The sequence below is a fragment of the Gracilinanus agilis genome, chromosome 1, assembly GCF_016433145.1.
Source record: "Gracilinanus agilis isolate LMUSP501 chromosome 1, AgileGrace, whole genome shotgun sequence".
In the NCBI taxonomy this organism is placed as follows: Eukaryota; Metazoa; Chordata; class Mammalia; order Didelphimorphia; family Didelphidae; genus Gracilinanus; species Gracilinanus agilis.
The window spans coordinates 2,505,982-2,520,330 of record NC_058130.1 but is presented as its reverse complement, the minus strand read 5'-3'; the positions used below and the strand labels follow the sequence as shown (position 1 = coordinate 2,520,330).

General features: G+C 55.1%; 1 protein-coding gene across 1 annotated transcript; it reads right to left on the bottom strand.

The window, feature by feature from the left end:
• Positions 1 to 4,820: 4,820 nt before the first annotated feature.
• Positions 4,821 to 14,349, bottom strand: OGN (osteoglycin). The gene is made up of 6 exons (XM_044656757.1): positions 14,163 to 14,349; positions 11,159 to 11,237; positions 10,560 to 10,718; positions 8,422 to 8,624; positions 7,311 to 7,406; positions 4,821 to 5,678 (listed from the first exon to the last, which is right to left on the bottom strand). Exons 1-6 carry the CDS (start codon positions 14,319 to 14,321, stop codon positions 5,508 to 5,510), a joined length of 867 nt encoding a protein of 288 aa, XP_044512692.1. The 5' UTR covers positions 14,322 to 14,349; the 3' UTR covers positions 4,821 to 5,507.

Below are 14,349 nucleotides of genomic sequence, written 5' to 3'. Positions count from 1 at the left end.
CCCAAATTTGAATGTACATTTTTATGCCAAAATGGGACTGCCCCCAATTGGTGGTTTGGTTTTTTTGGTCAGTGCGCCTAGCAAAACATTGGCTTGCTTTCTCTCTCTTCCAATTCCCTCTTATCTCTAACTGTTGTAGTTAGAAGACCTTTGTGTGTCCAAGATGATTACGTAAAGTGATCACTTGGGGAGACTAGGCACCCAAGGATCATCTGGGGGGGTTGTGTAAATGGAATTGGCTCCCCCTCATTCATTCTTTAGACTTTAGCCCCCAGGAAGAATGTCACCCCACCCAACTTAGAATTAGGTGGGGAGGGGGAGGTCTGTGACCCCCATGTGATAGTAAGTGACAAATCAAAAACAAGTGGCTGCCCTCTGGGCCCTCCAGAACCAGGTTGAGGCTGCCATTTGTCCACTGTGAAACTGGAGGTGAGCACAGGAAGTGATGAAAGCTGCTACCTTTTAAATAGGATGGTAACTTCCTGTGGAGGGCTTTTCGGCGCTTTGAACTTGCCGTTGAAGGAGCTCAGGTGGGACCTCAGATGGCTTCCCTTTGAATTGTCACATGGGTAAGTTAGGCTGACTCTCTCTTCCCTTGGCGTTTCTGGAGGCTCTAGCCTCAAGGAGGCCTCTCATCTTGGAGAAGGCCTCTGAAGCCTCCCTGGTCTGGGCCTCCGATCCAGGCCAGAGTTTCTCTCTCTCATTTTCCCTACCTTCAACCTTCCTAATTGTAAATAAACCACCATAAAAGTCATCCGGACTTTGGGCCTCTTATTTGGAATTGAGTCACCGATCCCTGGCAACCAAACTTTAATATCCAGCCCAACCATAATCTCCCCATTTTTCCCTTGAGACCAACTGAGATTCGCATTCTTCCTGACTTATTCTTTAATTAAATCAAGCCCAGCAAAACTTTATTTTGTTTTTATTTAGGTTTAATAGAATCATCGTGTTACCAAATTGAATATGTATTTTGTAATTTAGTAATTTCTCTTTAATGGTGTTTTGGTGAACTATGTAAAAAGAGCTTGTTGATTTTTAAGTGAAGTGGCAAATTAGAATTGAAAATCTCCTTGGCTTACGTGCATTTTACTACACAATTTACATTTCATTTCACCAAGACCTGCTACAAACCGGGCTAGTTCTGTGGAGAATCTAAAGAAATTGCAGGCCAGAGTCCCTGCTTTCCAGGGAATGGAAGACATTCACGTACAAAATAGATAACAATAAAATGGTGTGTGATTAATTAGTATAGGCAGCAGATACTATCAGAGTCCAGCTAAGGGGAAGCCTGTTAGGGATTGGACAGGTCAGTGGGTCTGAAGGGATGAAGGTAGACTCTGGTTAGGTAGAGAACCAAGGGAATGCCACACCACACTGGGATGACCGTAGTGTTAGCACAGTGAGAGAGAGATCAGCTAGGACAGAGGAGGGGCTGCTGGGGCTGCTGGGCATTCCTCCCTCTGGAATCCTAGGGATCCCTTGGAGACATGTGATGATCTTGTTCTGTGAGGTTCAGGTTCACTGAACGTCTGGGAGGCTTGGAGTGGTCTGAGACATGCCAGGACGCCCCCAGAGAGAGAGGCTGATGGAAGAGAAGTCAGGGAGGAGGAGGCCACTCGGTGGCTGGCTTCTCCCCTCCATGTATATGGCAGATCCGTGATGACTTAGGCCAAGGGGTAAGAGTGCTTTGTTCATGCCTCCCCTGCAAGACTTCCTCTTCCCGCAAAGGCCTGCTCTGCCGTGACTCAGGACATAATCCACAAGGAATGACTGGTCTGTGTTCCAGTGACCACGAGAAGGCCAGTCCAGCAGGAACGGATGGTCCGTATGGGTAGGCATCAGGAAGAAGAGCTCAGAGCCCAAGCTTGGAATCTTGCAGAGAGGCATCATATGTCATGGCATCAGGAGACACTTGCCTTTGGATCTGACATCTCATCTGTCCACAAGGAAGCTTCTTCTCTCTCAGAGACTCATCTTCTTATCAGGAAAATGGGTGTCTGGCAACACCTGTGGTATCCCACTATCTGACAGCTTTGTGAAGCTCCAGCGAGCTGATGTATGTGTGGCCAGTCAGAGCCTTAGTTGGTCCATGGATAAAGGCTTTAGATATATAAACAGAAGCACAAAAGCAGGCTAAAAATTTAGGACTTTGGACAGAGCTATTATGTAGGATTTTATAACTTTCCAAAAGAGGAGAGTAAATGTTTTTATAGGATTTCGAAGCTTTTTATAGAAGTTCTGAGTTTTTTAAGATTGACTGAGAAATGAAGATGAGGTTTGATATTTTTTCTCCTTGCAATAACTGTTGAGAGCCTGAGCTTGGGAATTAGCCTGAGTCTAGTAGGGAGTGGAATAGAGAAGACAGGGAATTTGACTTGAGGGGAAAGTCTTAGAATGGGTCATTTATATAGAAAAGGACTTGGGCCTTGTGAAGCCAGGTCATGCCCAGCTAACCCTTCTTCCTTTCTTGACAGGGTTATTCCACTCGTAGCACAGGAAATGTGGTGAATATTGCTTCTCTAGATTCCACCAAAGAATTTTATCAAGAATTTAACTGTTCTCATGGAAAAGAGGGAGATGTAGCCTCACTGATAACATGATGAGAGAGATTCAGATATAGTCAACTGAGCAGAGTCACAGTGTCATCCTCTATGATTCCGTGTCAGCTGGGAGGGCGGTCCCTGGCTTGTCCCTGTGCTCGTCTGATTACCTGGGTAATGGCAAAGACGACCCAAAGTTGAGGAGGAGAACTGGTCCTCTGGGCGACAGTCAGGATGCTTAGAGATCTTGACAGGCTCAGAGTCCAATAAAGTAAATCCCCCAAGGGCCCAGAAGGCCAGCTTCCTGAGGGCCAAGTGAGGAAAGCATGGTTAGATGGCAGTGGTTCTGTCAAAGAGTTTGGAGTAGTTGTGCTTGTGAGTTCCCTGTGAGTCAGCAGAGTGATCTGGCACCCAAGAAAGCCGGTGAAATCTTGGGCTGCATTAAGAGGGCATAAGGAAAGCAGAGCCCCTCTAGAACCATAGAACCATAGAAGCATCGTGTGCACTCTGGGCACTCCAATTTAAGAACAATGTCGATAGTTTAGAAATGTCCAGAGGAGGATCATTGGCCTGGGGTAGGACCTTGAGTCTATGTTCTATGGGGATTGCGTGAATGAACTGAAGTTTTTAGTCATGAAAAGGGAATACTCGGGAGAATGGGGAGTAGGGCAATGGGGGAAGCAGTCCAGTTTTCAAGTATTTGAAGGACTTTCCTACTGACGAGGGATTAGATTATTTCTCTGGCCCTCAAGAGCACAACCAGAAGCATTGGGTAGAAGTTTATTTCATTTATTTATTTATTTATTTATTTTGGGCTCTTACCTTCCATCTTGGAGTCAATACTGTGAATTGGCTCTTAGGTGGAAGAGTAGTAAGGGTAGGCAATGGGGGTCAAGTGACTTGCCCAGGGTCACACGGCTAGAAAGTGTCTGAGGCTGGATTTGAACCTAGGACCTCCCATCTCTAGGCCTGACTCTCCATCCACTGAGCTACCCAGCTGCCCACTGGGTGGAAGTTTAAAAGAGGCAGATGTAGGCTAAAGATCAGAGAAACTTTTCTGACAGAGTCATTGAACAGTAGGACAGGCTGCCTGGGGAGCAGGGGCTTCTCACTCATTGAGGGTCTTCCAGCAGAGGCTGGATCACCACTTGTTGGGTAGCTTAGGCTGGGATTTTTTTTTCTTTTTTTTGGTGGGGGTACCAAGATGGCCATTGGGGTGCTTTCAGCTCCAGTTTGGTCATCTTTTAGGTCAGGGGCGTCATTTTGCAGAGATGGCGTGTTCGGCACCAGAAGCCCCAGCACAGACCTCGAGCCCTTCACGAGAGATTGGCCTCTTAATCTGTACAGGGAAGCTGAAGCAGCTGATGAATGCTTCTTGTCGAGGCGAGGATATCCCAGCGGGCGGCCATTTCCCGAGTTTTCGCCTCTGAGTGCATATTTTTTGGATAAATGATGAGGGTGGATAATGCGCCGGTCCAGATCCAGAGCGAAAGCAGAGAGCAGATGAGCTCCCATTTGGCATGTGACGAGGAGCTTTAAAGTGTCCAGGCTGCAAAAACCTGTCCTTTTCCTTCCTCCAGTCTCCTGTGGATGCTGCCTGTCTGCTAAGCATCGGCACTGTTCTTGCAGAAGAAGAGTTGTGGGTGACCCGCCAATCAGTGGAAGTAGGCATGTCAGGGATGAATTGTGCCCACCATGGTGCCAAGGTGGGCTGGGCATGGCACTGGAGCCAGGGTGGTGACAAGCAGCATGGGCACGTCACCGTTTTCCTGAAATTATGCCATACCTCCAGTCTGTGGCGTGAGCCTCTGATGGAGAACTGATTCAAGGAAGAATCTCAGAGGAAAGAGGAGAAGGCAGGAGGCAGAGGAGGGGGTTGTGGTTTCTCTCTGTGGAAGGAATGTCCACCGAAGTGAGACGCTGGATCGGTCAGAGTATTGCGTGTTTGAGCATGGAGGGGCTGACCCAGGCCTGGGACCTGCACAGGAAACGTGGGCCCAGCGGGCGCAGATCTACGTTCACCTCCGAGGGAGGCAGGATGCATTGTCCTGGGGCTGGAGGGGGAGGACTAGACCAGATCTAACTTTGCCTGCGTCGCCAAACCCTGGTGCTGGCCTTGGCGACCTCCCCTCTAAAATGGCGGCCATCCTAAGATTGGGATTAACTGCCTCAGCGTTGTAGGAAGTAGGCCTCTGAGAAAGGAACAGCATTCTGGGAATGGGAACTAGCCAGGAAGTCATCCCAACAATGCCTCCCCAAACTCGAGCCAGTCATGTGAATGTACATTTTATTGGGTTGCACCCACAAAGGGAAGGGTGGGGAAGTTGGCCGAGAGCATCCAGGTGGAAAGGTTGGTACAAACATGTGAGTCATGGCAGACCCCCCATATTTCATGGCATAAAACAATAAGAACTCTGCCTCCCTGGCGTCAGTCCAGCTTGCAGAATTTGTGGTGCCTCCTAAGGCAAACTCAGCTCTGAAAGTATTTCCCTTTGAGCCAGGGCAAGGGCATGGAGGCCTCACTGAGGCACAGAAGCTTTAGGGCGTCAGGCAAGCACAAGAGAGACAGACCTCAGAGAGATGGTCCTGGGCTTCTGCAAACACTTACAGAGTCCTGGTGAGGAGAAGAAGAAGGTGCCCCAGCTTTAGACACGGATACCAAGACACGTCACAGCGCGCCCAGCATCATTCTGGGAACCAGGTGAGGGAAGTGGTGATACTCATATCGACTAGTCTAAGATTATTCACATTATTTTACCTTTTGAACTCAAAACATAAAGGAGATATAAAGTTTTCTAACTATTTTAGCTTAAAAACAGGACAAAGACAACTGATCTTAGTGCCTGAAAGCTGCCAAGGGCTATACACAAATAGTTAACCTGGACTCCAGGGCCCTTTAACTGAGGGGTAGGCCAGCCAGCTCCCTTTGCCCTTGAGCGGGCACGGGCAGCTCTGCGGGCCTGCTTAATAGTATGTTCCCGTGGGGAGCCTTTTCAGGCAGATAAAGCTGTTCGGGTGCTTGGCCAGGAGGATGGGGTTGCCTTCCAGCCGGATCTCCTCCACGCGGCTCCGAATATAGCGCGTATCGTTGGATTTGCAGAAGGTGTCGTCCGTGATGTCGGCTATGTTGTTAAACTGCAATGCAGAAGAGATGGGTCAGGATCGAAAATCAGCTCGGGGGGGCTCGCGCCCAGGGTCTGCCCACTCCCCCCACTCGTGTTTAGTGGAAAAAGACAAACGCCTCCGAAAGCACCAAAACGCTCCGTGCCTCGGACCCAGCCACGCAATGACTAGCCCTAAATTCCAAGCGGATCCAAGAAGGGGGATCCAAGAAGGGGGATCCAAGAAGGGGGACGAGGGCCTCTCGTAGCAGTCAGAAGTGGGAACGGGAGGGAGACAAAGCAAGGCACGGTAGGAGAAGCGAGCGGAATCATATCACGCCACGAGGGGCGATGAAATGGACGGTCTCGGGGGACGCCGGTGCTGAGGGAAGGGCTGGGGACAAAGACCACTCCAAGGCCTTTAGGAGAGGCAGACAGAGCTTTCTTTTTAGGCAGAGCTAGTACGGGAATTTGTTCTGTTGGACTTGCCTTTTTCCTCCCTTTTCAGCGGGGCAGTCGTGGGAGGGGCAGATCCTTAAATGCACGCACAAAGAAATGAATCCATTTAAGACCAGAAAGAAGCAAAAGCTGAGGGTGCCTGGCAGAAGCTCTCTCCACTAGTGTTCACCCCTGCCCCCAAGGACCCGCCACCTTGTTCTCCTTCCCCAGACTTTCCCTCTCCATCATTATCTGAGCCTCGTGCCCGTCTGTCCCCAAAGGTCCCTCGGACGCCACTTTCTGGTTTTAGGAGCAGACAGAGGCTGCCTCTGAGCGAGCCAGTCATGGGCTGGGGGGAGGGAAGCTGTCCGAGCTCCCTGAGTCATAAGGAAGACGCCTTGGTTGGCGCTTCTCAGAGCGGACGGGGGTGCCAGAGATGGAGGCATTTTCCCTGGGCCTTTCCTTCAGTGATCCCCACCTGCCTCTGGCTCTGGCCTGGCTTCTCTGCTGCTGGTCGAGGCTCACGGGCCGCCCTGGGCCCTTTTAGGGGAGACCGCCTAGTGTGGGGGAGAGCTCCTCTACAGCTTCCAGCTCTCACCTCCTTTTTTCACAACAGACTGCTTTCTTTTACACTCAGAAATAGAAGGGTGCCCTGAACTCGCCGCCCACCTTGGCGCCAGATCAGACTTTTGGCCCCGAGGAAACTAGGGGGTGAGCTGGGGGCCCCGGCCTGATCCCAGTGGGCTGCCTCCAGAACCAGGAAAGAGATAAAAAGAGGCCTGTCCACCTCCCCTTGGGGTGCAGGGAGGAGGGCTATTCCATGGCTTTGGGTCAGGTCCTTCTGTGCTGTGGCGACGATCAAGGTGGGAAGCAGGACCCAGGACACCCCGAGGCTTCTAGGCTGCTGAAGCAGGGAGAAGCTTAGGAGCATCGGACTGGAGTAGAAGGTCCTGGTCAGCAACAAAGGCGGGATTTGAACTTGGGTCCTTTGACTCCAGAACCTGGCTTGTCTTATTTTCTTCCTTCCCACTCTTCCTGGGTCAAAACCGAGGCTTGCGGAGGAACAATTTCACTAAATATTGAAAAGGTTCTCAGTGAACTAAGCAGCAGCAGGTAGGAAGCCCCCAGGCAGGGTCAGGCAATGCAGGGGTTGCTGGGGATTCAGTTCAAAGAGTGGAACAATTCCAATTGGCGTCAGCCAACCAAGGGCTCCCGCCCATCGCCCTACCTGGAGGTGGAGGACTCGCAGGCTCTCGGGCAGATGCGGCGGCACAGTCTCGAGTTCGTTGTGGTCCAGATAGAGGTAGGAGAGACTGTTCAGCTTCTGTAGGAGGAGAGGAGAGACCCTTGACTTTCCTTAGGTGGCAGGGGCAGGGGCCGCCTGCAGCCTGGAGGGCCGCTGTGCCTGGCCCCTGGGAGCCCCACAACACCCCCACTGAGGCGAGGCTGCCCTTTGGCCCTCCTCCAAGCTCTGTGGTCATCTGACTGAGCTGGGAGGGAGCTGCTGGCCGATCCGGAGGCCAGACCCACCAGGCAGCCCCTGGAGACTTCCCAAGGCCCGGAGGAGGGGATTCCTGCCTTCAGGGGGCTTACCTCTTATTGGGTGGGGGTGGGGGTCTGGTATGTCTATGTGTGCAGAGTAGTTGTGGGGGCAGCGAGGGTGAGAGTGTGCGGTGTGTATGGCAGACTACGGGGGTGACAGACAGCTGCACTGACCATACTGAAGGCCATTCCAGGCAGCGTGCTTGCCAGCAAGGAGCCCAGAGTCACGCACGCGTGTCTTCCTGGGCTCACTCCCTTTCACAGGGTTCAGCTGAGGCCAGAGAGCAGAGATGATGCCATCCTGCCCTCAGGGACCAACGTTCTGTTTGGGGGGAGGCAGCACCCCAGGGCCATCTTTGGAAGGGAGCTGGGGATAGCCTGGGCACAGGCGAGTAGGCACGAGTCGATGGACTGTGGGAGAGCAAGGAGGCAGTTTGCTTGACCAAGGGCTGTGGGTCATCAGCCCGGTGAGGGGCCTGGAGCCCCATGAAAAGGGCTTTTGGGTGGAGTTTGGGTCTTATCTGAGGGGCGATCGGGAGCCCCTGGAGTTTCTGGAGCAGGGGAGTGGCGTACTCAGACTGGAGGGCTTCTGCAGCATCAGCCGTGCGGCCAGGAGATGGGAGGGGGAGCCGGGCCAGAGGGGTTCGTTTCTGTGTTTTAGATCCAAGGCCTTTGGACCGGCTGTCAGAGGGGAGTCCCTACTCAGGTCAGCCAGCTGCCGCCCGCCTCCCTGGACAGCTCCGTGCTCAGAGGGGCTTCCCTCGAGCCGGGGTGGGGGCGGCCGAAGCGTTGCTCACCTTGAAAGTGTTGGCTTTGATTCCTTTGCTCTTGAGCTTGTTCTGCCTCGCGTTGAACAGCGTCAGTTTAGAAGGCAGTGCCGGGAGCTTGACCAGCAGGTTCTCGGCCAGTGAGAGCTCCTCGAGCAGCGAGAGCCTGGAGAAGGCCCCGTCCTCGATGTCTTCGATCAGGTTTCCCGTGAAATCGAGTCTTCTCAGGTTAGCTTGCAGGAAAGAAGACAGAACTACTGAAAGGGCCCATTTTTACCCAATCTCCTGGAGGGCCGTTCCATCCCCTCTGAAAAGCAGAGCGATTCAGTGGATAGGGCCAGGCCCAGAGCTAAGAGGTCCTGGGTTCAAGTTTGGCCTCAGACACTCCCTAGCTGGGTGACCCTGGGCAAGTCTCTTAACGCCCATTACCTGGCCCTTCCACTCTTCTGCCTTGGAGCCCATCCACGGGGTTGATTCTAAGGCAGAAGGGAAGGGTTTAAAAAAAGGGCAGAGAAAGAGAATCATCGAATGGACGGCTCAGAAGAAACCCCAGCACACCCTCTGCCCAGTTCCCTCATTTTGTAGCTGATGAAGCAAGAAGTGACAAAGGAGATGAGCCCCCCTTCTTCCTTTCTCCCCCTCTGTGGCCCAGCCGGGTGCTCCCCTCCCTCGGAAGCAGATGGTGAGGGATGGACAGAAGGATGCCCGGCGGGACGGAAGACAAAAGAGAGCTGCAGGGTTCACGAGGTGCCGGCTCTGGAGAACTTGGCCCCACGATGGAGCCCAAAGGAAGAGACCGGCCCAGACTGGCCCAGATCCGGGATGGGGTGGGGAAGGAAGCTGGAAAAGCTGGAATGAAGCCCTCGACTCCCCAGGAGGGTTGGCTGAAGCCACATCATGGAGGGCTTAAAAAGGTGGCTGCAGGAGCTGGCCAGGCACTTTCAGGGAGTTGGGAAAGAGCAAAGGCTTCTGGGGAGGGGCACGACCCGAGCCTTGGGGAGGCTCTAGAGGACGGCATTGGAGAAGGAAAGGCTGCAGGTAGGGATGTGTACTGGGGGCTCTTGGAATAATCCAAGGCAGACGTGATGGAGGCTACAGAAGGGACGCCCACCTCAGCAGTGGGGAGGAGAAGAGGGAATGAGCCATGTTAGCCCTTTGCCTGAAGAAGGCTGACTGGATGGAGGCCCTGTCCAGGTCCCCAGTGGGCAGCCCACTGGGCTGTGTGCGGGGAGGGGAGCCACCCTGGAAGGACTCGAATCCTATGTCCCATGAGCCCCAAGGCAGGGCTGAAGGACTTGGCAGAGAAGAGACTCCAGGGGCCCTGCGCAACCTGCACCTTCGAAGGGCATCACGAGAGGTTCTGGGGCTGCGTGGGCTAGTCCAGAGGGTTTAAGTAGAGGGAAGAGAAGGCTTGGGCTTACAAGAGCGGGTGCCCTAGTGTAGACAGGGCCAAGAAGGGGGTAATCCCACACCTGGGGTCCGGGGCTTGCTTTGTGGGTTGGCGGGGTTCAGAGGAAAGAGAGGAGGAGCGTTGGGGTTAGCCATAATGGAGGCAAAATAAGGAAGGCCGGAGTAATGACCCCTTTACGGATGGCCAGAGAGGAACAGAAGGGGCTTCAGAGGGTGACACTGACGGGCCTCCAGGTTTCAGATGATGGGCAGGATTTTTCAATGAATATTTATTTTCTTCTTCCTTCCTCCCCCCAACACCCTTGTACCACTTATTGTTGTCTCCCCTGACCCAGTCCCACCAGGTGCCCAGCCCCCGGCAGAGCCATGTGTCTCTACCATCCCCAAGTTGGCGGGGGGGGGGGGGTGCCTGAGGCCTCAGAAGTCATCCTCCGTTATTATTTATCCCCCGTTCTCTGGACCTGCCCTCCTAGCTCTGTGCCGCTTCAGAGGAGTCCTTCGAGGCTTCTCTGAAACCTTCCCCTCTACCACTTGTTATGGCACCTTCGGTCAGGCGCAGGCATCAGTGCCTAGCATGTGCCTGGCCTCCAGGAGCCTCCACATGGCTACGCCTGGGCACACAGAGCTCATCCGCTCTTCTCAGACAGGCCGCAGAAGGGCTGGGTGTCCCAGCGGTCTCCCCTCCGCGGTCTGCCGCAGACGTGGCACGGACCCCTCTGAGCTGTGGAGGAGGAGAGAGGGGAGCTCTGGGCACTTACGGATGTCCGCAAAGTCCTTGGCCGTGATCTTCTTGATCTTGTTGAACCGGGCGTACAGGTATGAAGTCTCCTTGGGCAGGGGGGGCACGGCATCGATGTCCGTCTCCTCGCAGTACACGGACCCACTGAGGCAGACGCACAGGAGGCACGTGGGCATTTCTACGGGACAGCAGGCCTGTGAGCTCCCTGGGCGTCCCCGCCAGCCAGAGGCCTCTGCCTTGGGTCTCCGGCTTCTGTCCCCTGCCCAGCCCCAGCTGTGTCCTGCCCTGGGGGCCAGTTTCCCCCCAAGTTCCCCTTTTCCTGAGGGAATCCTTTGTCCTCTGAAAACTTCCCTCCCCAAAGCACATGCACATGCACACGGGCAGACACACACGGACGTCCTGCCCCAGACAATCTTGGCGCTTGGTAAAAGCTATCATTGGCCCCGGAAGTGGCTGTGCTCTGGCTGTGTCCTGGGGGCCCATCGGCAGGTCCGTCCCAGGACCCCTAAGAGTCCCCAATCTTCACCCCTAAGAGGTGACTCGGGCTCGCCGACACTTCTAAGTGCTGTCTACAGAGCTGAGCCGGCCCCGGGCTGGACTGTCCGCTCACACCCTTACCCCCATCGTCGTTTCTGGCCGGCTGCTCCAGGCTGCTCTCGTCTCCTTGTGCGTCCCTCAGAATCGTCACGTCTTTTTTCTACGGGAAAGACGAGGATGATCAGGGAGCAAGTGGAATGGGGCCCTGTTGTCAAGGTTCTTGGGGCCTAGTGTGGAGAGCTCCCCCTGGGGGGCCCTCCCAGCAGTCTGTATTTGTCAGGGGGCCCTGGCACTGCTATAACAATAACTGCTCCTGGGGAGCAGGCGTGCCCCCACCCCCAGCTTAGCGATCTTTAGTCGAGGATTCAAAGGAGAGAAGGAAGCCCAGAGTGGGGGGAGACAAGCCAGTCTTGGTTCTGATTCTTGGCTCTGTCAGATGGGCCCAACGGGTCAGATTGCCTGAACTCCCGGGACAATGTGAGGACCTGGCTGGCCCTGGGAAGAGCTTGGACAGTCAGGCACAGAGGGAGAATCTGCTGTGGTCTGGGAACCGCACCTTGGCCTGGGGGGCCTCAGACCCCCCCATTCTGATCTAGGCAGTGCCCACACTGGGAGGGTTGTGCTGGGCTTCTAGAGGGTCTCTTGGGAGGGTGGCTCAGTGCCTCCTCCTGCCCCAGGGCAGACTGCAGCCCCTCCAGGCAGCCCTGGCTCTGGGCTCTTGTCCACATTCTCCCATCAGTTTGGCAGAAAGAGCCCGACCATTTCTCCCAACGTCAGCATCCTCCTAGTGCAGTGATGGCGAACCTATGGCACAGGTGCCTAAGATGGCATGCAGAGCACTCTCTGTGGGCACTCTCCCCTCTCCACCATGCCTGACATTTTTCACGTCCCCAGCCCTCAGTCTAGGGGTGGGGGGGTGGGGGGGGCCCGGCATGCCATCTCTAAAAGGTTCACCATCACTGTCCTAGTGGAACCCTGGCTGCTGCCTAGCCATCGGCCCTCCTGCCTTTTCCCCCCGCTCTCTGTGTCCTTGAGGCCCTCTCACTCTGGGCGGTGAACAAATGAATGGAAAAAAAGCATTCATTAAGCAGCACCTGGACACTATGTCCTGCGGACACAGAAAGGCGGACAGCCCTGCCCTTGGGGACTCCCCCTCTAGCGGGCAAGGTCTCCGCTGCCAGCCAGACGCTCCAGCCTCCCCCTCCCGTCGTTTCCTCTGACAAAGTCCCATCCGTTCTCAATGGGAGTCATTGGACGGCCCTTGACGTTGTGGACACGCCTGGTCTGGAGTCACTGAGGCCATCCGGGGGGGGGGGCAGGGGGGCCGTCTCCAGCCTGGTTGTCCACAGAGGCAGCTCCTGGGGATGGCGGTCAGGGCTCTGGGCTCTGTCCTCCCAGGTTTGGCTTGTGTGGTTCTGCCAGGTGGGATGAAAGAATCCACCTGGAACGGCCTCTTACAGGAAGCCCCTCTGGCTGCCGCTGCCGGATGCCTCTCGGGGAGCTGCCTTGGTCCTCCCTCGGGGCCCGCTCCCTCCCCTGCCACGAGAAGCTGTTTCTGGGGGGTTTCGCTGCCGGGCCTCAGACTGGCCTCTTCCTCTCCGTTCTGGGCTCGCCAGCCTCTTGGGCCATCCCTCCTAGATGAATGCCGACGGACGGGACTCCTTCTTGCCAGGCGGTTCTCGTCTCTGACGTTAGCCCAGACGTCAGTGCTTTAAAGGCAGTGCCTGTTCACGGCCACTAAAGGGTGTGCTGAGACAGTTCTCCGGGGGGTGGGGTGGGACGTTCTGGGGGTCTCAGTGGACCACAAGTGCAAGATGGGCCGGGGTGGTGGGGTCAGCTAGATGGAGCCCTGAGAAAGGGCATATATCTGTGTGGACACAGCCTCAGCATGAGGGGGGCTCCCTTGCCTGGCTCAGCTGTGCCTCCTCCAGGTTCAAAAAAGGGATGGATGCCTAGAGGGGGTGTGAGGTCTCAGGTCACCTGGTGGAGAGGCTGGTCCGCCTGGGCCCTGGGGCTGCTTTGGGCTGGAGAGAATGGCAGTGTCCTCAGAAAGAGAGAATCGGCTCACCCATTCCTGCAGATCTTCCTGGACTTGTAGTCCAGAGGAGCCAAATTCAAATTCTGACTCAGATAATGCTAGCTGGGTGGCTCTGGACAAGTCACTTAACTTTTCTCTGCCTCAGTTTCCTTATCCATAAAATGGGAAGAGTCACCACGCCTCCCTCCTTGGGGGGCTGTGAGGGCAGACTTAGCTCCTCTAAGAGCTTCGCCAACCTGAAGCACCAGGGAAACCTTAATGGTTGGTGTTTGTCATGGATGTTATTTCTGTGAAGCCGGAGCCCCACTGGTGGGAGTCCAGGGCCGTCCTGGGCACAGAGGCGCTTAGATGGCTCACAGGAATCTGGAAGTTGGATCCTCAGGAGCTTCCCGAGGCCCCACTGAGTGACCACTTGGGAATTCTATTAAATAGAGGCCAAAATAAAGTCTGTGTCCACAAGGAGGTCCTCCTTGCAATCGTCCCTCAGTTCGAGAGCCCTTTCCCCCAATCCGGCATCTCCAGGAGGCCTTGAAGGCCACCCTGGTCAGCCTCACCGAGTTGCCTATCTTGTGCAGAAGCCCTTTGGGGGTGATGCGACCAGAACTGGAATTCTTGTGTGGGCAAGTGCGGGGTCAGAGGGATTGGGGACGGCGCTAGCCTCGCTTCCCCGGCTGGATGTTTTTGGTTTCCTTCCCTGGGAAGCTCCCCAGCCCCTAACAGCCCCTCTTGGTGTTTGGTCTCAATGAGAAGGACTTACAAGGCCCCTCCCCAAAGGGCCCCCTCCCTGGCTGCGCATCCCAGGAGGGCCTCCCCTTCCCCCCGGGCATGCGTGTGCCCACAGGTGACAGGGAGAACTTTGCTCGGGCGCCTCTGCCCGGTTTGGGAATGCAGCTGGACGACTCCCGCTTGGTCCAGATGCTCCTGGAGATCTGCTTGCTTTGTGGCTATTACGGACTGGGTAAGGGCCGTTCTCGTGGGCACCTACAGCAGTCATTAGGGCAAACGGGCTCAGAGTGGGTCTGGCTTAGAGGAAGGGAAACCCGGTACCTTGGTGGGCTTCCCGTTGGGCAGTGGCTCTGTGTAGTCCCATATTTCCTCGGACGTCCTAGAGCCGGCCGGAGCCCGGGAGCTCTGGGGAGTGCATGGGGCCGGCTTTGCCCAGAGCACCAAGAGAAACCAGAAGAAGAGGACCTGCAGGGTCTTCATCTCAGCCCAGCCCCAGGTGCAAGGTGCG